The 26278-nt window shown below is 45.8% G+C and overlaps 1 protein-coding gene across 1 annotated transcript in view; it reads right to left on the bottom strand.

Moving 5' to 3' along the window:
- The window catches only part of LOC140721753 (uncharacterized), a 38373-nt gene extending 13630 nt beyond the window's left edge, over positions 1–24743 (bottom strand). Inside the window, exon 1 of the mRNA XM_073036551.1 lies at positions 24639–24743. Coding sequence (XP_072892652.1) covers positions 24639–24743 — 105 coding nt within the window. The remainder of the gene's footprint in view (positions 1–24638) is intronic.
- Between the last annotated feature and the right edge of the window lie 1535 nt (positions 24744–26278).

Below are 26278 nucleotides of genomic sequence, written 5' to 3' on the forward strand. Positions count from 1 at the left end.
AAGGTGGATGTGTTCAGGGCATGGATCAACACCTGGAATCAGCACTAGGATCTGGCAACTGTGGACTGGGACAGGCTGCTTTATGGCAAAGGTGTGCTTAGTAAATGGGAGGTCTTCAAAGCGAAATTTTGAAAGTACAGAGCAGGTATGTCAGAATAAAAGGTAAAGATAGAAACTGCAGGGAAACTTGGATTGCAAGAGATATTGAGACACTGGTAAAGCACAAAATGGAATTGCATAACAGGGATAGGCAGTCAGTTTCTTATGGAGTATAAGAAATGCAAGAGAACACATAAGAAATAAATCAGGATGGCTAAAAGATGGCATGAGGTCGCTGTCACAGAAAAGGTGAAGGATAATCCTCAGGGATTCTAGTGATAGATTAAGAGCAAAAGGATTGCACGGGAGAAAGTTGGTCCTCTGGAAGATCAGAATGGCAATCCACGTGTGGAACCAAAGCAGATGAGGGAGACCTTAAATATTTTTCCATCTCTATTTACTCAGGAGATGGACAAAGGGTCTATGGGAGTGTGGAAAAGCGGCATTAACCATTTCAACCCTGGGAAAAAAAATACACTCCTCTGGCCACTCACACGCTCAATACCCCTCATCATTGTATACACCAAAAAATGTCTCTAAATATAAACAAGGAAATTATACATTGCACAATCTACTTTCCATGATTCAGTACATTTACACAGACAGGTGTGTAAAAAGGGCCCAACGAATATCAGGGACAAACAGGCCCAATTCACCCCAACCACAAACTGTTCCAGCTGCTACCATCCAGGAAACGGTAAAACAGCAAAAGGAGCAACAGGCTCCGGGACATCATCTTCCACCAGGCCATCAGACTGATTAATTCATGCTGATACAATTGCATTTCGATGTTATATTGACTGTCCTATGTACAAACTATCTATTATAAATTACCATAAATTACACATTGCACATTTAGATGGAGATGTAAGGAAAATATTTCTACTCCTCATGTTTATGAAGTATGTATCTAATAAAGTCAATTCAATTCACCCTCTCCACTATCTGTTCTGTCATTCTGGCTCCCATTCCCCTACAACTTATTTTAACCACATCATCTCCTCCCCTGTTCACTACCACTAGCAAGCCTTACCACTAGGATATTCGTCCCCTCTTGTTCTGTTCCTCTAACTAACAAATTCCCTATCAGCCTTTTGACTTACCTCTGCCAGGTAATTCCTCCCAACAGCTTCTAAAGTAGTCCACATGTTGTTGTGGGGGATGGCCACTAGAGTACTCTGCAATGGATATTTAACCTCATTCCCCTTCCTGACTCTCACCCAGTTTCCTGTGTCCTGCACCTTGGGTGTAACTCACCTCTCTGCACGTCATATCTATCACCCCCTCCAACTGCTGGATGATCTGGAATTCACCCATTTCAAGTTGCAGCTCATTGAAGTGCAGGGTTACAAGCTGCAGCTGGATGCACATCTTGTAGGGAAGGGCATCTGGGACACTGGAGGTCTCCCCTCCTTCAATACCCCTCTAATTTGTAATAATCTCCCCTCTAATTTGTAATAAACAGTGTGCAGATAAATCTGGTACTGTGCATTTTTTACCCAGTAACAAGATGTGCACAGTGAATTTTATATAGAGAGGTATTCATTTCAACAGCTAGCAAATCACTGTCGATAGGAACTTTGATCTCCTCTGGGTTCGATCCACTTCATCTGCACTCTCTCACAACCTATGTAGCAGGTCTGTAACGGGTAACAAAGGATTTTCTCACCAAAGCTTTTGCATATTGTCCATATGTGGTTTCCTTGCTAAATTAGATAGATAGATAGATAGATACTTTATTCATCCCCATGGGGAAATTCAACTTTTTTTCCAATGTCCCATACACTTGTTGTAGCAAAACTAATTACATACAATACTTAACTCAGTAAAAAAATATGATATGCATCTAAATCACTATCTCAAAAAGCATTAATAATAGCTTTTAAAAAGTTCTTAAGTCCTGGCGGTTGAATTGTAAAGCCTAATGGCATTGGGGAGTATTGACCTCTTCATCCTGTCTGAGGAGCATTGCATCGATAGTAACCTGTCGCTGAAACTGCTTCTCTGTCTCTGGATGGTGCTATGTAGAGAATGTTCAGAGTTTTCCATAATTGACCGTAGCCTACTCAGCGCCCTTCGCTCAGCTACCGATGTTAAACTCTCCAGTACTTTGCCCACGACAGAGCCCGCCTTCCTTACCAGCTTATTAAGACGTGAGGCGTCCCTCTTCTTAATGCTTCCTCCCCAACACGCCACTACAAAGAAGAGGGCGCTCTCCACAACTGACCTATAGAACATCTTCAGCATCTCACTACAGACATTGAATGACGCCAACCTTCTAAGGAAGTACAGTCGACTCTGTGCCTTCCTGCACAAGGCATCTGTGTTGGCAGTCCAGTCTAGCTTCTCGTCTAACTGTACTCCCAGATACTTGTAGGTCTTAACCTGCTCCACACATTCTCCATTAATGATCACTGGCTCCATATGAGGCCTAGATCTCCTAAAGTCCACCACCATCTCCTTGGTCTTGGTGATATTGAGACGCAGGTAGTTTGAGTTGCACCATATCACAAAGTCCTGTATCAGTTTCCTATACTCCTCCTCCTGTCCATTCCTGACACACCCCACTATGGCCGTGTCATCAGCGAACTTCTGCACATGGCAGGACTCCGAGTTATATTGGAAGTCTGATGTGTACAGGGTGAACAGGACCGGAGAGAGTACGGTTCCCTGCGGCGCTCCTGTGCTGCTGACCACCGTGTCAGACCTACAGTCTCCCAACCGCACATACTGAGGTCTATCTGTCAAGTAGTCCACTATCCAATCCACCATGTGAGAGTCTACTCCCATCTCCGTTAGTTTTGTGCCTTCAGATCTTGGGCTGGATGGTGTTAAAGGCACTAGAGAAGTCCATTATGCTTTAAAAAGTCAGATTTCCAAATATCACTCCACTTCTTCCCACTTGCAAATTCTCCAGCAACTTTTGCATCACCAAAATGCAAACAGGCATCACTAGTTTCTGTATTCTACATAAATATTCCCCCTGAACCCTCCCCCAATGACTGACGGTGGTGAAACTCAGTGATGGCAATCCCAATGAATATGAAGGAAGGGCAGTAGTCTGTCTCACTGGAGTCTGGCACATTTGTGATGTGAAAGCTACTTGTTTTCCCAGGACAAAGGTGTTTGATATCATTACGTACCCAGAGAGAATTGGACCGGGAGAGAAGTCCAGAGCAAGAGGAGGTAGAGGAAGCAACACACACAAAATACTGGAGGAGCTCAGCAGGCCAGGCAGCATCTACGGAAAAGAGTACTAATGCCGATTTTCTCAGCTGCTGATGTAAAAGATTTTGTTCCCTTTCTCCGAGTTTCCTAATCCTTGCATTCAGATAGCTGGAGCTCAGCTCTGTCTGAGAGATCCATCGGTTTCCCATTCCCTCATCAACCGGAAGCTCCCGGGGCCCATGTACGGATCGTGGGCTTGAGAGAGAGGGAAGAGGGCAGGACTGTCCCGGGGTTGCTGGCCACGGTGTCAGAAATTCACAGGAATCGTCCCGAAGTCGGTGTTTAAGATAAAAACACGGAGAATCGCTCTTACCTGCAACCGACATTTTCAAAGTCTTGTGTACTGCGCGCATGCGTGAAAACTTAGGGGCGGCCTCAGCCTGACGCTTGCGCATTTCATCGGCGCTTCAGCGCCGGCGAAATTCTTAACGCATGGCCCTATGGGTAATCACGATGCCATTAAACATTTCTGCAAGCACCAGTTCAATGTCCATACCTCATTTTTTTTTAATCGTGTGTATAGAAAAAATCTGCAGCTGTTTTAACGCAGAAAGCGGCTCCCATACGCAATATACTCAATATCAACGTGTATCTAATGCCAAAGTAAAATGCATATATAAAACACAGGAGATTCTGCAGTTGCTGGAAATACAGAGACGCACACACACAAAACGCTGGAGGAACTCTGTAATTCAGAGAGCAACTTATCAGCGGAGTACACAGGCTAGGCATGCTGAAGGGGCTCTGTCTAAACGTTTTTCTATTTATTCCTCTCCAAAATTTCTGCTTGATCTGTTGATTTCCACTAGTATTTTGCAGAAATTAACCACCTTTTTTTTCCGGTCAACCAGTTTCCAAATGTTTCTGATCTTTCTTTTGTAGCCATATCCTGCTGGTCTGATTCCTCCTTCTCCTCGTAAACTGCGAACCCCATCTCCCTCTGGAGCCCCTGACTCAGGCTGGGAACTCTTCGGTTTCTGACTCTGTACCATCGAAGAAGATTCACTCGCTTCTGCTGTCAGACTTTAGAGGCGCATTGTGTTGCGAGACCGCAGGTTCGTTTACTGTGAGTGTCGCTTTAAGTGCCTGAGTGAGGCGGGGCTGTGACGTCAGACACAAGCTGCGGCAGCCTGAGGGAGCGGGAGAGGGAGAGGAGAGGGAGACAAGCTGTTGGAACTTCAGCGTGTGACTGCTATAGGCTGCAACTCTTCCATGCCAAAAGGTTGGGTTGATCTGATCATCGGCACGCAGTGCACAACGGATGTGTGACTGTCACTTCGTATCATCCATACGTGTGGATTTGCTGGAGTGTCCTGTGGTATCACTTTTGTTGGCCCTTACGTGGAATCGAGGTGTTCTGTGGTAACCACTTGAAGACGATATTCCTGTGGACTGTCACTGTCACCTGGTGATATTTCTAAGAGGATTTCGGAACTGATCGACGGATCAGATCTTCGGCGACTGTTATTTCGTTTACCCAGCGTGGAATGTGTGTGGAATTCTTCGTAATTGCCTTCTCTCTACATGTTCCCGTGGATTTACAAATCTCTCCTCTCACTCACTTATTCCGTGGATTTACTGAACTTTTCCACTTTACCATCTGAAGACTTTAAGCATTGTTTCCCAAGCTTGATAGTTTGGGAGCTATATATACGCATTACACTGTTAACTTCTGTTTATTTCCTTTAATCTTTTATATTTGGAGTAGATACTGTTACGTACCCCGTGACGGGTCAAAGAACCAGCAGAAATAGAAAACACCGTGGAGTCTGGTATTGCTATAAACTAATGCTATTTATTAGTAACTACGCGATACAGCAATATAAATGCAGATATATCAAACAGGTTAGCAATGATTATATATGTGTGTGTGTGTGTGTGTGTAGGAAAGCCAAGCTTCTTCACGCCTCGGGGTGAATGGATACCGTCTTACGGTGATGAGTGAAGTTCGGTTCAGTTCGTGGGATTGAGTCGAGTAGTGATGGAGAGAGAAAGAGGGAGAGTTTTGAGTCTTCAGGTAAGCTGACGCCGTCGATAGTCCCGTCGTCCTCCGAAATCCTTTGGAAGTCACCGACTGTGATACTACAAACGGGACCGTTCTTCTGTGGTGGAGTTATTAACCCAGGCGAGGGATGGGCACAACGAATAACTCCCCACCGGTCACAGCCTTTTCACACTGCGAGAGCCACTGATCGATGCTCCTGATCGATCTCCCAAAGCCCACCTTTTTCTGTGGACACAACTAAGCTCATTCAGTGTCCAAAACCATGTGACTGGAGGTCTATCAGCGGACCTCCTACTTATCTCACCGTGCTGAGCCCCAGCTGTCCATCAAACCGTTCCTCCCTTCTCTCTCTGTAACACAGAAGCTGACAGTGTCCTTGCAAAAGTGTAAACAAGCTTGCAGAGAAACCATAACACCATCACCGAGCACTCACTCACTCACTCTCTCTCTCTCTCTCTCTCTCTCTCTCTCTCTCTCTCTCTCTCTCTCTCTCTCTCTCTCTCTCTCCTCTCTCTCCTCTCTCTCTCTCTCTCTCTCTCTCTCTCCTCTCTCTCTCTCTCTCTCTCTCTCTCTCTCTCTCTCTCTCCTCTTCTCTCTCTCTCTCTCTCTCTCTCTCTCTCTCTCTCTCTCTCTCTCTCCCTCCCTCCCTCCCCTCCCTCCCTCCCCTCCCTCCCTCCCTCCCCAAAAACACAGTTCATAGGGGGTCATTCAGGACCCCGTCACAATACTAATGAAGATAGTGGGTTTAAAAAATTTTTTTAATTAGTTTTTCAAAACATTTTACAATATTAAAAACCCCAAATCCCAATGAGGAGCATTAATACAGTGCAAGATTAAGCATACAATAACAATATGCTACAAAGGAAGAGAATTTATCAAAAAAGCACCTAAATTAAAGACAAGTGAGCTTAGTGTCCTCCCCAAGCCCCACAACACAAGAAAAAAAAGAACAACAACACCAGACCAACCACCACCACAGTATAAAGAGTATAAGTCCGGACAGTCAAACTCCCAGACTGTGAATACACTTAGCAACAGAGGATAATAATGCCTACTACCAGAAAAAAAAAGGGAGCTGAAAGCAAGGGACCGAAAAGAAGGGAAAAAAAAGAAAAAAAAAACCCTAGTCAAGAGGAAGGTTATGGAAGTACTCGATAAAAGGTTCCCAGACCTTATGGAACTTTAGATCCGAATTAAGAACTGAATAATGAATTTTTTCGAGGTCCAAGCAGGCCATAATGTCCGTTAAGCCATTGCGCGATGAGTGGGCGGGGCAACATCTCTCCATCTAGGAGGATCAAGCGTCTCGCCAGGAGAGAGGCAATGGATAGTATTCGGCATTTGGTCAGACCCAGACATAAATCTGTCTCGCCCCAAAAACCGAACAGAGCAATTAAGGGGTTAGGTTCTAGGTGCTGATTCAGAATACCCGATAATGGTAGTGAAGACATCTTTCCAGAATTTCTCCAAACTAGGAAAGAACCCAGTACATATGGATGAGAGAGGCCACGCCCCTCTTGCATTTATCACAGAGCGGACTAATGCCAGGGTAGAATCGAGATAGTTTAGATTTAGACATATGGGCTCTATGAACAATCTTAAACTGTAAGAGGCAATGGCGAGCACAAAGGGAGAACTGAGTCCCGGCTCTCCTCGGATAAGGAGATATTTAAAGTCCTGCTCCCAGGCCATTTTAATTTTATCCACAGGGGCCCGTCGTAAGGCTGCTAGTTTATCTCGGATAATTGAAATTAAACCTTTACCTAGTGGATTAATGGAAAGAAATAGGTCCATAGCATTCTTCGCAGGCATTTCAGGAAAGTTAGGAATTAAAGGAGCAGTAAAGTGTCGGATTTGGAGATATCTGAAAAAGTGAGTGCTAGGCAGGTTGAACTTAACGGAGAGCTGCTGAAAAGAAGCGAAGCGATTATCAATGAAGAGATCTTCAAAATGTCTAATGCCAAGATAATGGTTTTAACATCGAAACCAGACTCCATTAGTGATCTATTGCTGCTGGTACGTAACAATTGCAACAGCCCAGCTGTCTGAGGCACAGTCCTTTAAAATTGGTGAAAATGATCCAAAACGTTGAAAAGAGCGGGGAAGAAGGAGTTTAACCATCTTCGTCCGGAGCCCTGAAGAACGTCACAACCACAGTGAGCTCATCGTCTTATTCAGCCCGGAGAAAATCATGCAGGGAATTCATGCAGGTGTATAAGATGATGAGAGGCATTGGTCGTGTGGATAGCCAGAGGCTTTTTCCCAGGGCTGAAACGGCTAACACGAGGGGGAATAGGTTTAAGCTGCTTGGAAGTAGGTACAGAGGAGATGTCAGAGCTAAGTTTTTTAAGCAAAGAGTGGGGTGTGTGTGGGATGCACTGACAGCAAGTGATAGAGCTGGATACAATAGGGTCTTTTAAGAGACTCTTAGATAGGTACATGGAGCTTAGGAAAATAGAGGGCGATGCGGCAGGGTAATTCTAAGCAGTTTCTAGAATAAGTTACATGATTGGCAGAACACTGTGGACCAAAGCGTCTGTAATGTGTTGTAGATTTCTATGATTCTGTGAAATTCAAGGGAAATCTCCTATCCCATAGATTCTTCTTTCTCTGCTGTTTAAACTCCCAGTTACGGGGTACATAACAAATCTCCTATCCCATAGAGTGGTGACTAGTTGCAACCTGTCATCTCAGGGAGATCAAGGGGGAACGGTAGGGATATATTTTCATATACTGATATGGAACAGAAACATGGGCAGGGACAAGATGGGCCGAGTGGCCTGTCTAGTGTACATAGTCTTTTAACTGGCCACAGTTCCGGTATCAGGCACAATATCAAACTCTTTGCTTCCCTCTGTGTATCAAAATGGATCATTCCTCCCCTTCATCAGTCTGTGACTTGGCTCAGTTTGACTGTCTCCTTCGCATTCTGAGCATGCGCCACACACCCACTGAGATCACATTTTATTTACACGGCTGTGACTAGAGAGTTTCTGATTATTATGTCCCTCCTGGCATTTGATGGTGGTAAACTCAGAGTCAGCAATGGTATTGACCCTCAGGAGTCGGTCATTAGGCTTTTTCGTTGGAGATCGATAAACTGCCGGTAGTGTGTGTCTGGATGAGTGGGTCGTTTTCAGACTGGAAGGAGGTAGCGTTTGGAGTACCCCAGAGATCAGTCCCTGACCACAGTTGTTCACAGTTTAATGTCCTGGCGGAGGCAGCGAGATGTGAGATGCCCCAGTCTGCTGGTGAGGCAAAAAGAGTGGAGTTGGGGGAGGGGAAGCTATTCACATGCAATTTCGTAACTTTGCAATTAGTACATAGTGCACTGTGGGGCTGCCGTGGCGGGTTCCAAACTGCTAATTAAATTTGCTGACCACACTACATTGATCGGCCGAATCCCAAATAATAACGAGGCAGTCTACAGAGAAGAAGTCATCTCCCGACACAGTGGTGTCAAGAAAACAACCTCTCCCTCATTGTGACAAAAACAATGGAGCTGGTTGTGGATTACAGGAGGAATGGAGACAGGGACCAAATTCAACATTTCCAAGTCTGTTATTGAGACAAAATGCACATTTTAATATTGATCATGACACAAAGTATTTTATATATTGTTAATGACATAAAAAATATCTATAGATTGTGTTACGTACTCCGTAACTGGGTTAACAGACCAGCAGAAATGGAATGATACGTTGGAGTCTGGTGGTACTATAACTAAAAGTGTTTATTAGTAAACTAAGCAATACAATATCAAAAATGCTGATATACATATAAAACTGGTTAGCAATTATAAACATAGAAGTGTAGGAATAATAATCAATAATAAGAAACAAGCTCCATCAATGTCTAGGGGTAAATGAATTGTCATAGAAGAATATAAAGTTCAGTTCAGTTCGTGCTGAGGTAGTTGTTGTGTTGTAATTGTTGGAGAGAGAGAGAGAGAGAGAGAGAGAGAGAGAGAGAGAGAGAGAGAGAGAGAGAGCGAGCAAGAGATTGAGCAGCTGCAGCAGGCAAACCTTCTGTTGTCTTCTTATTCCGTTGTACCGTTGTTGACATTCGGTTATGACCCCTCCGTTCTCGGCTAGACCATTCTTCTGTGGTGGACTCATCACTCTGGCATAAGTGGACACACACACAAGCCCCCACCGGCCCTGCCGTCACACTGTGAGCTTTGTGACCGATCTCCTGATTCGGTCCTCTAAGCCCCCACCTTCCTGTGGGTGCACAACACTCTTTCAGTGTCCACTGGTGTGTCTGAGGGTGTCTCCACAGACCCGTCTTTTAACCCCACTGACGGGGTATCAGCCATCCATCAACTCAATATGTCTATGTCCATCAAACTAGGCCACTTCTGCTGTCTCCTCAGGAATGTTAACGAACAAAGAAACGTCCTTGTAGCGAAAGGTAAATAATCCTTGAAGAGCCAAAATACAATAACTCAATCGTTTTTCTCTCTCTTATCTGTAGCAGATGTCTCTACCTCTGTTCTTCATCTCCCTCTCTCTCTTTCTCTCATTAGCAGCATAGTTCCCGGGGGGAGGGAGGGGGGGGGGGGGTTAGCTCTGAACCACATTTCCAACTGGTTTGTTCAGCACTCATAACATTGTTACTGACAGAGAATCGTATAATTTGTGTTCCGTGTGTTATCTGAATGTACTTGCCTGTGATGCTGCCACAAGTCAGTGTTTCTCTGTACCTGTACCTTCCCGTACTTGTGCACTTGGCAATAAATTCAACAGGACCTGAGAAATCTCAGTGAGATTTGATTAGTGATGATCATCTTGGCAGCTCGGTAGGTCGAATGTATGAGACAGTACACTGTTAAATGCAAAACCCTGAACAGTGTTAATGATCAGAGAGATCTTAGACTCCAAGTTCATCGCTCCCTGAAAGAGACTGCACAGATTGATTGGGTGGATAAGAATGCAAATGGCATGGTTGTCTTTATTAGTTGAAGCATTGAGTTCAAAAGTCGGGAAGTTGTGTTGCGGCTGTTACGAGCCTGCGGTCGTACTGTGACTGTTTCTTTAAGAGCGCCCCGTCCCTTTCAATGTGCGACAGTGACATCGACAAGGTAAGTATCCTTGGTGACATCTCAACTTGCTGGCATTTGGAGTTGGATGAAGCAAAGTAGGAAGAGAAAGAGACAGAGACATAGAAGAAGAGGGAGAAGGAGAGAAGGGAAGTGGGAGAAAGACAGAGAGAGAACAGGCTGTGGTGGTATTGAGAGAGACAAACTGAGTTAGAGAGAGCAACAAGAGGCTGTTGGAGTGTTAGCGAGACAGACTGAGGAGAGATGGGAGGGAAGTGGCGGAGGCAAGAAACAGAGGGTAGAGACGGGGGCGACAACCAGTGAGGGATGGTGGAAAATGGGATGGACGTGGGTGAGAAATAAACGGGGAGCAAGTGAGGGGGCAGAATGAGGCGTGGGAGAGAATGACGGAGGAGAGAGATTGGAGGGAATGGGGATGGAAGAGAGACGGGGAGTTGAACTGGGATAGAAACCAGGGATTGAGACGGGGGAGATACTCAAGGGAATGTGATGGGCTCTTTGATATCTCTGTTGATCAGTGAGAGAGAAACGGACAGGGATCGAAAAGGGCCACTCATTTTAAATGGAGATATATAGAAATTTCTAAATTTCTAAATCTTCCAAGTAAATTCCTGTAGGATCAGCAAAGTGTCTATCTATCTATCTGTCTGAGTGTAGGCGGTGGGTGGGTACATTTGACGTGGAGATAGACGGGGATGGGAACAGAAGCATAGATCAGACACGGCCGTGTTGAATAAACATAATATCATAAGTCTTCCTCCTCATCTCTCTTCTGAATTGATTTCCCTGTAGTCTTGAGGGTGTACCCCTGGTCCTGGGCTCCGCATTATGGGAAACATCCTCTCCATAACTCCGCTTTTCAGTATTCGGGACCCCACCGCCACCCCCATAATTCTAAACTCCAGCGGAAACAGGCACAGAGACATCAAATACCATGAGCTGTGGTCTTGTTAAGCAGCTTCAGCTGCAGCACCTGGTTCAAGACCATCTGGAAATCCAAACAAACAACACCCACCGCCTTTCTTATTTCACCAAAGGATTCCAACAGAATTGTCTGGGAAGATTTCTCCTGAGGAACAACCATGCCGACTTTGGCCGTACAGGGGAGGATTTAAAAGAACTGTCATGGAGGAGGAGGAGAAGATGGCGTCACAACGCAGCACACACGGCCTCTCTGGAAAATGATATCTGTTACTTGTTAAGTACAGCTTTGTATCTGTATATTAAGTATAATATTATTGTATAATAAGTATCCTGATTTGATGGAGACAGATGTGAGAGCATGGAGGAACATCTAGAGAAACTACTGAAATGCCCGCTTCGATGCCGCTGCTACTGTGCGGTCTGGAATCTCCGGAGGAGAAGGCCTCCGAGACCTCGGCTTTGCTTGTTTTGGCGGCCGGGACGAGGTCGAAGGCGCTAGGCAGAGGATGGCGCTCAGGAGACTGTATCGCAGGCTCGAAGTTTTCGGACAGACTCAGAGTCTGCTGTGGTCCGGTGCTTCGAAGGCATCAGTTTGTCAGTGCCTGGGAGTTTATGGCAGGGAGAGTTTCTCCCTTTTGCTGCCTGATATCAGGACTATTGGAGTCGATCAGGACATGAGACGTTTTTTTTAAACCGTGCCCATGGTTTACTTTTATCAAATTATGGTATTGCTTTGCACTGCTGTAACTATATGCTATAGTTATGTGTTTTTTTTGTCAATGTGAGTCTTTGGTTTGTCCTGTTTTTTGTGTGATATCACTCTGGAGGAACATAGTATCATTTCATAATGCATGCATGCATTTCTAAATGACAATAAACGAGGACTGAGTGTCCTCATAATCTAATGGAACAGAATCACTGGCAGGGTCCAGCTGGCCAGGGTTGACTCTCTACTGTACACTAGGTGTGTAACAAATTCACTTAAGTACCAAAGACAGAGTTTAAAATAAACTGATTTATTTGTCTCAGATCCAGAATATTAAATTCCAGTCCCACTAAAGGTGAATGTGCAGCAGAAGAAACTCCTCCCATGCCCAGTGACCAGGGTGCAGAACCGGGTGTGGTGAGCAGCAGTAATGATTGCAAAGATCAGCTCTGACAGTCACTCTCGAAATTGCATTCAGCAACGGTGATGGACAAATATCCAGCATGCAGCTTATTGAAACTTCCTCCTCAGTGTGACCATGGCAGTGTGTCACAAGTGTAACATGCTGTAAGGTTTCACTGCTGATGTATGATCTCTCTGTAATGTTTCACTGCTGAGGCAATGGTTTCTCTGTAGCAGCAATGTTTAGGTTAAGACCAGAGAAAACAGGGTTTTGGAGTGCAGGGCTATCCGATGAGAGAAACCTTCTTTCTTGTGAGTCTGGAAGAGAGATTCTCATGGTCTTTTGCTGGGGAGAGATGAGAAGACGTGAATGGAGAGAGTGGGCCCTTTTTCTTTTCTTTTTTTGTTATCTTTACCTACTATATAGTCAAAGTAAGAATTATAAAGCTCAATCGTTTAATCACATATTGTGTACTGTTTGTTATTTCGGGGTACTGATTTGTAACGGGACACATCACACAGCATCCACCCAAACGAGATTTCTTAAGTTTGGCCGGGCTGAGGGGCTATCAACTCCGAAATTAAGTGAGAGATACATAAGGTTAGATGACTGAGTGAATCACTTCCCAAATTCACAGTAGGTGAACAGCCTCTCCCCAGTGTAAAGTCAGTGATGCACATTTGGTTGATTTGGCTGAGAGAATCTCTTCCCAAAGTCTGAGCAGGTATCAGACTCTACCCAGTGTGAACTCGCTGGTGTCCCCGTAGTTGAGATGACCAAGTGAATCCCTTCCCACAGTCTGAGCAGGTGAACGGCCACTCCCTAGTGTGAATTGACTGGTGTGCCATTAGGCTGGATGATTGAGTGAAACCCTTCCCGCATTCTGAACAGGTGAACGGCCTCTCTCCAGTGTGAACTCGCCAATGTACCTTCAGTTTAGATGAGCATGTGAATCCCTTCCCACAGTCTGAGCAGGTGAATGGCCTGTCTCTTGTGTGAAATGACTTGTGTACCAGTAGGTCAGATGACTGAGTGAATCCCTTCCCACATTCTGAGCAGGTGAATGGCTTCTCCCCAGTGTGAACTCGCTGATGTATCGTCAGCTTGGATGATCGAGTGAATCCCTTTCCACAGTCTGAGCAGGTGAATGGCCTCTCTCCAGTGTGAACTCGCTGATGTACCTTCAGATAAGATGACCGAGTGAATCCTTTCCCACAGTCCGAGCAGGTGAACGGCCACTCCCCAGTGTGCACTCGCTGGTGTACCTTCAGATAAGATGACCGAGTGAATCCTTTCCCACAGTCCGAGCAGGTGAACAGCCGTTCCCCGATGTGAACTCGCTGGTGAGCCATTAGGTCAGATGACCGAGTGAATCTTTCCCCACAAATTCAGCAGACGAGCAACTTCTGCCCAATGTGAACTGACTGGTGTGTCCACAGGTGGGAAGACTGACTAAATCCCTTCTCACGCACAGAACAGGTGAATGGCATTGTCCTAGTATGAACCTGCTGATGTATCTTTAGTCAAAATGACCAAGCGAATCCCACAGTCTCAGCAGGAAGGATGATCGAGTGAGTCCCTTGCTCCAATTATTAAATATCTTGATAGAGACAGCAAAGCTGGTGTGTTCTGTTTGAGATTCCTGTAGACAAATTCCTTGTCATTTTTAACCTGTAAAAAGATTTACAAAATCCATCAATGGGTGTAGAACAGCATTTCAGAAGAGATCACTTGAGTTGTCAAGGTGTGATCTGGAATCACACAGTTACAGTGAAGTTCATCCCAAGTTGGAGAGAGAAATCATCTTCTAACTGGGCACAGTGCTGGTATCTGGAATGAGCATTGAACTCTCTGATGCTCCTCCTGTCTCTATAAGAATGGGGCATTTCTGCCATTTCCAATCTGTGACTTGGCTCAGTTTGACTCTCTCCATTGGTATTATTCCCTGTTCCCACTGAGCTGCATGGGTGCCTGGCCCCACAGTAACTGAAACACTCTCACACAAGTAGCCTGCAATCCGTTCCATGCACCCACCACTCTCTGTGTAAAAACTTACCCCTGATATCCGCTCGGTATCTATTTCCAAGCACCTTAAAACTATGCCCCGTCATGTTAGCCATTTCAGTCCTGGGAATAAAACCTGTGGCTATCCACACGATCAATGCTCCTCATCATCTTATACACCTAAAAAATGCTCTAAACATAGACAAGGTCATTAAACATTGCTTTGAGGATTTGTTGGAAGTATACAGAATTATGAGGGTACAGATAGCGTAAAGGCAAGCAGCTTTTTCCACTGAGGTTGTGTGGGATGACAACTAGAGGGCATGGGTAAGCAGGGAAGGTGAAAATTTAACGGGAACATGTGGAAAAGCTCTTCACTGAAATGGTCGTGAGAGTGTGGAATGAGATGTCAGCACAAGGGGTGCACGTGAGCTCAGTTTCACCATTTGAAAAAAAGTTTGGATGGGAGCCTGGATGGTAGGGGTATGGAGGGTGATGGTCCCGGTACAGGTAGTTGCATAAGATACCGTAAATGTTTTTTTTAGCATTGATGGGCCAAATAGCCTGTTTCCGTACTGAACTCCTCCATGTTTCTGTGACAGAGAAGCTGGCCAAACTTGTTTGAAAGGGAAAAGGTAGGAGCGACAACAGAGTAGCAATGGCTGGAGTTTTTGGGAGCAATTTGGGAGCTGAGTGATCGATATCTGAGGTCTGATCAACATCTGACTTGTGTCAAGAAAACAAACTCTCCCTCATTGTCACAAAAACAAAGGAGCTGATTGTGTACTGCAAGAGGAATGGAGACAGGCGAACCCTATTGACATCAATGGATCTGGGGTTGAGAGGGTGAACAGCTTTAAGATCCTCAGCATAAACATCACCAAGGCATTCAAATGCTCTGTATGTACTGGCTGTGTTGCAAAAAAAGCACAGCAGCACCTCTTTCACCTCAGATGGTTGAAGTTGCTTGGTATGGGCCCGAAATCCTAAGAACTTTCTACAGAGAGACAATAGAGAGCATGCTGACTGGGTGCAGCACTGCCTGGTATGGGAACTGTACTTCCCTCAATCGCAAGACCCTGCAGAGAGTGGTGCGGACAGCCCAGTGCATCTGTAGATGTGAACTTCCCACTATTCAGGAGATTTACAGAGACAGGTGTGTAACGAGTGCCCAAAGGATATTGGGGACCCAATTCACCACAACCACAAACTGTTCCTACTGCCACCATCCAGGAAACGGTACCACAGCAAAAGGACTAATAGGCTTTGGGACGTCATTTTCTACCAGGGCATCAGAATGATTAATTCATGCTGATACCATTGAATTTCGATTTTATATTGACTGTTCTATGTATAAACAATATATTATAAATTACTATAAATTACACATTGCACATTTAGACGGAGAGTAACATAAAGATTTTTACTCCACATGTGTATGAAGGATGTATGTAATAAAGTCAATTCAATTCGACTCAATGCACCCTCTCCACTGTCTGTTCTGTCACTCTGGCTCCCATTCCCCCTACAACTTATTTTAAGCACATCACCCTCCCACCACACTAGCTCCAGCAAACCTTAATACTAGGATATTAGTCCCCTTCTTGTTCCATTCCCGTAACTAATGAATCCCCTATCACTTATTTGACTTTCCACTGCCAGGTAATCCCCCCAACAGTTTCTAAAGTGGTCCACCTGCTGTTGTGTGGAATGTCTGCAACAGTACTCTTCGATGGCCTTTTAACCTCATTCAACTGCCTGACTGTCACCCAGTTTCCTACGTCCTGCACCTTGGGTGTAACTCGCCTCTCTTCATGTCACATCTATCACCCCCTCTGACTCCCAGGGATTCAGGCAGGCAGGCACGTCCCCGGGGTTCAGGCAGGTCTAGGTGGCTAGATAGGCTGGTGGAGAGCCCTCCCTGGGCGGGCCGCATATGTCCCGGGTAGGGTCGCCTCCCAGGCAGAAACACCAGAGGCCTGGGCACGATGCAGACCCCTAGGCAGGAGTGGGGCACAATCCCAGGGTTCGGGCAAAAGAGGAGGATGGGGCAAAACACCTGCCGGGCCTGCCCGACCGAGGCAAGGGATAGTAACGGGCAGAACTACCTTGTCTCCGTCGGGCAGGTCCGGGCATAGGTCCACGGTGAGCAACACAACAGCCATGATGGCAGGAAAATTGGGAACGGCCGGCAGACAGCGCGACCACGCAAACAAAACAAACGAGCGGAGAAGCGGGACCAGCGCATGGGAAGAAAGGTGGGGGAACGGACCAACCTGGCAGTACAGGTACGGGGCAGAAAAGCATGATGAGGAGTAGATCTGAGCCCGGGCAGGATAACAGAATGCAGAGAAGAGTTCAGAACCAGCAGAGAACAGGAAACAGAACAAAACGACCACCCGCCTGGTCCCAGACCCAAGACCCCTTATAAGCACCTGCAGCTCAATGAGTTACAGGTGTGCCTCCTTGAGCCAGAAAGGTCCTAACTAGTTGACAGATGACGGGAGGGACTACTGCAGGACCCAGAGTCCGGAGCTCTCGGACCGGATTCGAGACCCGGAACGCGAATTACGGACCGGACCGGACCCTGACACTTACTGATAAGGATAGGAGTAAACATCTGTCTGTAATTAAGTCAGGGACTTGCAAAGGGAATAACTGATAAGGACTGGACAGTATATACATCTGTAATTAAAACCTTCATTTAGCAAACTCTCTTATCTAATTAAGTTTGGAACCAACAGACTTGCTGGGTGTACCAGTTCAAAGAACATTTTGCAATCGTAATGAATGTGGTTTACTATGTATAAATATATGGCTGTAACCTGACTAAGTCAGTCCACTTGTCAGATGGTGGCAGTGCTTATGTGCCTTCCTTTTAACAATAGGGTCTCAAACTCCTGCAGGAAAATGTGCGATAAACTGTGGTGACGATAAGAAGCTGGTCTCCCGAGTTTTATTCAACTTTAACATTTAGAGTCACAAACACGATCCCAATACAGGGATTGCCAAGCAGGATGAATAATAAAATAAAATGGGCGGCATTGTGCCCTGCTGGTTGGCACTGTTGCCTTGTGGGATTTGGTGAAAACTAGACTTAAGATTGGATCAGCCATGATCTTGTTGAATGGCGGAGCAGGCTTGAGGGGCCGATTGGCCTACTCCTGCTCCTATCTCTTATGTTCTTATGTTATGTTATGTTCAGACGGGCTGAGTAAGCCGCTGGACCACTCTGGGGACTGCGGAGACCGACTCCATGCCCAATAGTTATTTTACCTTTTGTCGCTCTCCGTTAGTTCCTTTGGAGGAGCGGTCCCTCTCCCAAGGCTGATCGCATACCTTGAGTGGATCTGGAAAGAATCTGTTGGGAGACTCGTTTAAGGTAGGTAAAATTTTACTAAGTGGGCAGGAGGCAGACATGCCCGGTAAATTTATCAAATGGGCAGGAGATGCCAGCCGGGTCAATTTATCTGATTGTCAATTGAGCAGGAGGCTTTGTGCCAGGTAAATTACTTAGAGAACATGGGTTAATTGCAATCGATTGATACGACTGGGCCAGGAGCAGCCCTGCACAATGTGTGAGAGTTTTTCAACAAGGAAAAAGATTTGTGAATGTTCACTGCAGCGCTGAATAGGAAATTGGGGAACAAAATGTGGCCACTGGGGAGGGTGGGAACCTGGGATATTACCTCATGAGAACAAGCAGTAAATTTGATATGGAAAAAGAACTGTGGAAAGAAGAGGAATTTGTTGAAAAGGGAATGGAATGAAGATGTAAAGTTGAACAGTATATTATCAGCAAGTTTGAGGAATAATACATGTGACAAAGGGATAGAGGTCTGTACTGCAGAAGGAACGCCAAAGGTTGGGAGACACTAAAAGCGGAGCGTGAATGGGTGGATGTGCGCCAAAAACGAGAGCAGGAAAAACAACGTAAGCAAACCAAGGTTGGCCCAGATAGGAGAGAAGGGCAGGAACGTCAGTCTAAAGTTCGAACTGATAGGGAAACAAGGGATCCCGAACCCATGTCTGTCATACCGACCCTGTTTGAGGACAGTGACCGTGATGAGGAGTGGGCACCCCCCGTAACAATCCCCCACCTTACCAGGGGCCGAGTGCACCCAGTGCTCCTGAACCCAATCCTCCCAGTACCCAGATACGGTGGCCACTCAGGTAAAACAGCGGCACAGGGAAGGGATGTCACTACATCCTGAGATCCAGAAAGGGAATACCGAGGATTATTCCGAGACAGGGAGGGAAGAATCCAATAAATCCCCAGAGTTAGTGACTCCACAAAGACAACTGCCCACCCAAATGCTGCCCAATCCACGAGCAGGAGGAGGGACAGCCCTCAGTGATTCCTGTGTATGCACCCTGGAAGCCTCAAGAAATGATAATGATTATGAATCAGGCCCCAGATAGAAAAGAAAAACCAGCACAGTTTACTCAGTATGTCCACAGTACTACACAAATGTTTAATGTGACTCCGCAAGATTTATTCAGTCTCTGCTGCATGATTCTCTCAGCTGATGAGGAGCGGAAATGGAAGGCAGAATTGAGATACCAAACCTATCAGCAGTTACAGGCGGGAAAACATAATGAGAATGAACAGACAGACCAGATTATTCAAGCCTTGGAAAGGGCTCTCCAGCAACCTGTAAACATCACTGAAGTACTTGAATGCAAACCTAAGCCTGGGGAATCGGGACCAGACTATTGAGAGCGATTTGTGGCCTGCTACGGCACCTTCGCAGGAGACCAAGCCTTTAATGATGGGAATCTGTCCCCCCAGTTCAATGCCCTACTGCTCCAATGCTTACCAACTAAGTTAACCAACATGATTAAAATAAGTAATATGGATTTGCTTGACAATGACCGAAATCGAACTTTGACATATTATTGGAACCTGATTTTTGATTCCTGATCAACCCCGAAGGGAAATAATATTTAAGGTGAATATGTTCAGCAGGAAGAAGGATGCGAGCGGGCTATATCTGGGAATCAGAAATGGGAACAAAAACCTACCAAGGGACAGGTGGGGACAACAACCCATTTAGAAATTGACAAGCAAGGATGCTTCCTACCGTGAGTACCACCCCTCAGGAAGAGCCCAGTGTAATATTGCAAGTTGCTGGAATTCCAATTCCGTTTATGATTGATATGAGGGCAACCACAACCACTCTCGATCAGGAAATAGTATCGGAAAAGGGATTCCAGCTATCAGATGCTACCATCACTCTGTCTGGGTTCGAAGGCAGGGAACGTACGTATTCACGAACCCAGCCACTGCAGGTGGAATTCCAGGGGAACCAGTGTGAGGTTTCATTTACAGTCACCAACAGACGGGGGTGTAATCTATCAGAGACAGACTTGCTCTGTCTGCTGGAAGTCGAGATTTTATGTATGGACAAGGGTATCACCCTGGGACTAGTGAACAACCGACAGCTTCCCCAGTTTCCGAATCCCCAGTGGTGGGCACTTAATCTGGACTCCACTGCGTTTGAACCACTTCTGCGAGCGGCCGAGCCCTACGTGACTCTGTGCTATGACCCTACGGGGTGCGTCACTGAGGGAGAGAAGTTCCCAGTCACGGTGATTGGAGAGGTTAAAGGAAGAGAGGGCATAGCATTACTGGCCGACGTTCCGGATTTCCTTTGGCGACAGACAGGACTGGTGGTCCCCATACCTGAGGCAACATTTTCCGAGGATGGAAGCTCTTTTGTGGATCCAGCAGGGAAACGATGTGATAGTGACGGACAGTGAAGTAATTGAACAGGCCTCTTTTGAAGCTTATGCATTTGGAATTGTACATGACTACGGGGCTTTGGGGATTCCTGACTTCCTCTGGCCACCCCATTAGTAATGCCACCATTGTAGACAACTGACTCACCGGTCTACAGCTACCTCGAGTTTTGGCTGTTATTAAATGTGCAGCCCATACTCGGAAATTAGTTGATCACATTAACTGATTCAGAATTGGCTTGCCTGCAGAAAACAGAGGGTCAAGGTGGAGGGAGTACATTTGGATTAGGGGGTTGTGACTAGTGGTGTCCCACAAGGATCTAATCTGGAACCTCTACTTTTTGTGATTTTTATTAACAACCTGGATGTGGGGGTAGAAGGGTGGGTTGGCAAGTTTGCAGATGACACAAAGGTTGGTGGTGTTGTGGATAGTGTAGAGGATTGTCGAAGATTGCAGAGAGATATTGATAGGATGCAGAAGTGGGCTGAGAACTGGCAGATGGAGTTCAACCCAGAGAAGTGTGAGGTGGTACACTTTGTAAGGACAAACTCCAAGGCAGAGTACAAAGTAAATGGCCGGGTACTTGGGAGTGTGGAGGATCAGAGGGATCTGGGAGTACATGCCCACAGATCCCTGAAAGTTGCCTCACAGAGATAGGGTAGTTAAGAAAGCTTATGGGGTGTTAGCTTTCATAAGTCGAGGGATAGAGTTTAAGAGTCATGGGGTAATGATGCAGCTCTATAAAGCTCTGGTTAGGCCACACTTGGAGTACTGTGTCCAGTTCTGGTCGCCTCACTATAGGAAGGATGTGGAAGCATTGGAAAGGGTACAGAGGAGATTTACCAGGATGCTGCCTGGTTTAGAGAGTATGCATTATGATCAGAAATTAAGGGAGCTAGGGCTTTACTCCCTGGAGAGAAGGAAATTGGCAGGAGACATGATAGAGGTATACAAGATATTAAGAGGAATAGATAGACTGGACAGCCAGCGCCTCTTCCCCAGGGCACCACTGCTCAGTACAAGAGGTTGTGGCTTTTATGTAAGGGGAGGGAAGCTCAAGGGGGATATTAGAGGAAGGTTTTTTACTCAGAGAGTTGTTGGTGTGTGGAATGCACTGCCTGAGTCAGTGGTGGAGGCAGATACACTAGTGAAATTTAAGAGACTACTAGACAGGTATATGGAGGTATTTAAGGTGGGGGGTAATATGGGAGGCAGTGTTAGACAGTCAGCACAACAGTAACGTGGATCTGTTTACGTGTACGAGTGTGGGGTAATTGGTGGGGAAGTTGTGGGGCTACTGGTGGAGTGGAAGGACGTTGGGGATGTGGGTTATCGGACACAGTGTGACCCGGGAGGATGGGTCCTATGGCAGATTAAGTTGTAAGCAAAGGAGGATCTGGTCCATTGCATCAGACAGCTTTCAGGAAGCAACACATCTCTCTTTACATTAATCACTGTCTAATCTTGCTGCTAACATTGTGTTTGTCACAGAGCCCAGAGTCTGGGAACAGCTCGATGGTAGGAAGCCAATGGTGATGACGAGAGGCAGTTTACTGGAGTCACGGCCTGTGCCTCCTGGAGCTCCCCAGGGTAACACCCATTGCTACTTGTCATCGATGTCAATAATCTGGTTGAGAATGTACAGGATATGGGTAGTGAGCTTGCAGCAGGTAATTTCAAACAATTACTTCTTTTTGCAAGATAGTAAATATAGACACCCCTCTTTCCCTCTCCACACTCAGAACCGACCAAAACCTACTTCAGAAGATGAAAGTTCCTGAAATGAGCAAACACTGAGGGAATGTGAGAGACTTTAAAGAGCTGGGACACTGACTGTACATTACCAGACCTGGAGTGATTGTAACTGGGTCTGACAGAGATAACTGATACTTCTGGGCACATTCATTCTCACCTCAACTATTTCCTACCTTACTTTGTATAGATATGTAATGTGTAAAGGACCAGTGTCTGAGTAAGTGAGACTCACCAAACTTTCTCCTGAGTGAATCACTGGAAACTCTGAGTCAGAAGGGTTTCCCTCCAGTTCATGCTCTCAGTCCTCGGGCTGGTTCACTTGTTGCTGTTCCCTCGTCTTCAGTCATGGTTTGCTTCCAGTTGGGGTTTTTCTTCCAATAAATCTCTCACCGCAGGTCTAACTTTAATCAGAAAGACAATGAAGCACGTTAACAATGCAAAGGAGAACAAAATATTTCTGCTCATTGAAATCTAAACATTGAAGACAAATATAATGATCTCAGTGAACAAATCTGTAATTGTCCCTGACACGTCACAAAACCTGATATGGGATCAGAAGGAGTCATCGTTCAGTCATGGTCAGATATAAGATGCAGGAACAGAATTAAGTGATTCTATCCATCGAGTCTGCTCCACCACTCAACCATGGCTGAGATTTATTCCAACACCATATTCCTGCCTTCCTCCTGTAACCCTGAAGCTACTTAGCAGTCATGAATATATTAATCTCTGTCATAAATATACCCAATTGGCAGCTTCAACCAACCTCTGCGGCAACAAATTCCACAGATCAGACATCTTTTGGCTGAAGAAATTTTTCTCATCTCAGTTTTGAAGGGAAGCATCTTTATTCTGAGACCGTGCTGTCAGATCACAGACTCCCCGTCTAATGGAAACATCCACTGTATCCAGGCTTTTCAGCATTCGGTAGGTTTACTTAACCACCCCGTCCCCTTTCACCCCCGTCTGAACTCCAGTGAGCACAGCCCCATAACCATCAAATGCTCCTCATACATAAAGCCGATCATTCCTGAGATTATTCACATGAACCTTGTTACTAATCCCTCCACCACCCCCACCGTCCCTCTGAACTCCATTGAGCACAGCCCCATAACCATCAAATGCTCCTCATACATAAAGCCGATCATCCCTGAGATTATTCATGTGAACCTTGTTAGCAACAACTGCACTGAACACATTCCCAAGTATAACAGACAATCAGGAAATTTAAACCACTCCAGAGTGAATGGAATAAAAAGAAACCGGAATCACCAGAATCGCTCAACAGGTAAGGAACTGCTGTGGGAACAGCAACAAAGTTAAGGATTCAGGTTCACAATCTTTTATCAGAATGGATTCAGAATTTCTCATTTTGAGTGCAGATCTCCAGCCACTTGAGTTTCTGTTTGATTTCCACTGTCTGACAGACAGGTGACAGTGAGGAGGAATTTCCAAACACAGTCCGAACACTGAACACCCCCCCCCCAGGTTTATTTCTACTGGTTCAAACACAGAACAGCCCCATTTAATCACAGCCTCTCCCTGTGAGGGATGGAATGGGAACTCATTCCCTCCTCAGACTGGCAGTCATTGCTTCCAAAGGAACTCCAGAAACAAACATCTGATCCCAAACCAGAAATACTCACTCAACACCTCATAAACCTGGGCAGCTTGATCCCCGGGTCCATTTTACTTGGATCTAACAGGGGTGCAGTGCTGCCGGAGCTCACCGGAACGCCACTCCAGCACCTCCGTAAAAAACAGTCAAAATAAACAAGAGGGGAATTTAACAGCGGCCGCATATTAAATAGATGGAAACTTACAGAAGTGGGGGTTGGGGAGAGGGGTTGGTGGCTGGTGGGGAAAATACCACTAATAACATTAGGATAGGATATCTGATTGTTTTTGGTGAAATCCAGGAGCTGTGATTGTGGTGATCTGTGGATTATTTGCTAATACAAAACTAAATTTATCTCACAAACAACCCTATGGCTTCTAAGCAAACAACGTTAACTTGCTTGATAATTATATTTTGTGATAATTAGTGAATGCAACCGTGCGCTACTTTGTCATATTATTAAATTAAGTATTATATGTTTTATTGTACCAGTTATATACTGAAATGTTGTGATTGGCTATAATCTTAACTTATGACTTAACTATCACTATATTTCTGTGGAGCTCTGGAATACATATATATTTCTTTCATCTTGCTAGACATTATAAAAAGGCATATTCTCATATATTTGTATACACACACATATATATATTTGTGTACCTGCTCATTACATATATGTTACGTGAATGGGGCAAGGAAGAGAAATGAGCAGGTACAAAAATTGGGTGTGACATACAAGGGGTGATTGATAATTTCGTGGCTGAAGGTGGAAGGTCAATTTTACAAAACCTTTCCAGCATCTGCAGATTTCCTCGTGTTTACAAAACCTAGCTATTTTCAATTATCTGAAACAGAAATACCACAAAAGTTATTAATTTCAAACTTTCTGCATAATCACTCCTCGAGTTGAACGACACGTGCAAGTACCGAGAGCTGTATAACTTCAGGCCTTCTAACTTAGGCCACGAGCTTATCAATCACCCCTAGTACAGCTCCGGCAGCAAAAAATTGGCGATGCACCCCTGCTCCAGCCGCAGAGCTCAATGCAACCGGCCCAGATTCACACAATCTCGGGATCAACTCTGACTCACCCCCGCTCGAATCGGAGAAACGCCAACAGCAGCTGCAGTGAGCAAACCGCATGCGTTTAGCAGGAGGTTCTCCGCAGCACCACCAGTGTCCGGAGGTCTTCTCATCGTCGCCGGTGGCCGGAGGTCTGCACATAGTCGCCGGAGGCCGGAGGTCCGCACAGCGCCACCAGTGGCCGGAGGCGGGAGGGACAACGGAGAGGTAAATTACAAACACGACGAAGTCTGCAGATGCTGGAAATTCAGAGCAACACAAACAAAATGCTGGCGGAACTCAGCAGGCCGGGCAGCATCTATCGGAAAGAATCAATTCCAGTTGAACCCTGCTTCAGGATTGAGATGGAATGGGGGAAAATCTGAATAAAATCGGGGCGGGGGAGGAAATGTCTCGCTGGAAGGTGACAGGTGAAGCCAGGTAGGTGGGAAAGCTCAAGAGCAGAAGAAAATAGAATCTAATAGGAGAGGAGAGTGGAGAATAGGAGAAAGGGATGGAGCAGTGGACCCAGAGGGAAGTGATAAGCAGCTAAGAGGATGTAAAAAGTCAGAGAGGAAGAGAGGGAGGGGTGTGAGGGAAATTTGTTCACAGGAAGGAGTAATCGATACTTATGCTATCAAGTTGGGGAAGGGGGTACCCAGACGGAATATGAGGTGCTGATCCTGGACTCTGAGGGTGGCCTCATCTTGGCGCAAGAGGACACGATGGGTTGACATGTCGGAACTGGAATGGGCATCGGAATGAAAATGCTTAGACACCGGGAAGTCCTGCTCGGAGCGGAGAGTTCAACGGTTAATTTATTATCAAATCAGGTATCCATAAACAACTGCAAGTTTTTTTTCTTCTCCAGAGAGCCACGAAAGAAAGAAAAAGCATGAAAGTCATTCAGAGAAAAACATCAAACTCTCACCTCACTCCCCGCATCAAGAAGAACAGCATCCCTATCATCAACCCCAAAAAACACTCCTACCCCGCACAACTGCGGAGGAGCCGGTGTCACCAGTGTAGAGGCGGCCGCATCGGGAGCAGCGGACACAACGGGCGACCCCGGAAGATTCACAGGTGAAGTGTCGCCTCACCTGGAAGGATGTTTGGACAACGGAGAGAGTTCGGCCGTCCGGCCCTTTCACTGTCACACCCCGAACTCCACATCAAATCTGTCCAAACGAATCTGGGTGAACTTTAATGACCAATAAATATAATTTCTCTCAGCGATCAGCTGTCTGAGTGATTCCCTGACTCTGAGAGGAAGGGGTATCTATGGTCCACACTGTCAGGGTGTTGAGTTTACCGGGAGACAAAGACTGCAGGGACGAGAGGTTTTCTGTTGACTAATACACTGTGTGTGGACCCCGCTGGCAATTCTGGTGTTGTGACCCGAATCGAGACAAACACCACGCTGCCCACTCCACCAACAACACGGCACAGCCGGACACATAACAGGGGACTTTTCATCCCACAACACTGGATTCAGTGATGAAACCCGTGACTAATGTTGTTGTCCCACTGAAAAGTCCATTAAGGTGCTTTTAAATAGAGAGATAGATACTTTATTCATCCCCATGGGGAAATTCAACATTTTTTTCCAATGTCCCATACACTTGTTGTAGCAAAACTAATTACATACAACACTTAACTCAGTAAAAAA

The sequence above is a fragment of the Hemitrygon akajei genome, unplaced genomic scaffold (assembly GCF_048418815.1).
Source record: "Hemitrygon akajei unplaced genomic scaffold, sHemAka1.3 Scf000061, whole genome shotgun sequence".
In the NCBI taxonomy this organism is placed as follows: Eukaryota; Metazoa; Chordata; class Chondrichthyes; order Myliobatiformes; family Dasyatidae; genus Hemitrygon; species Hemitrygon akajei.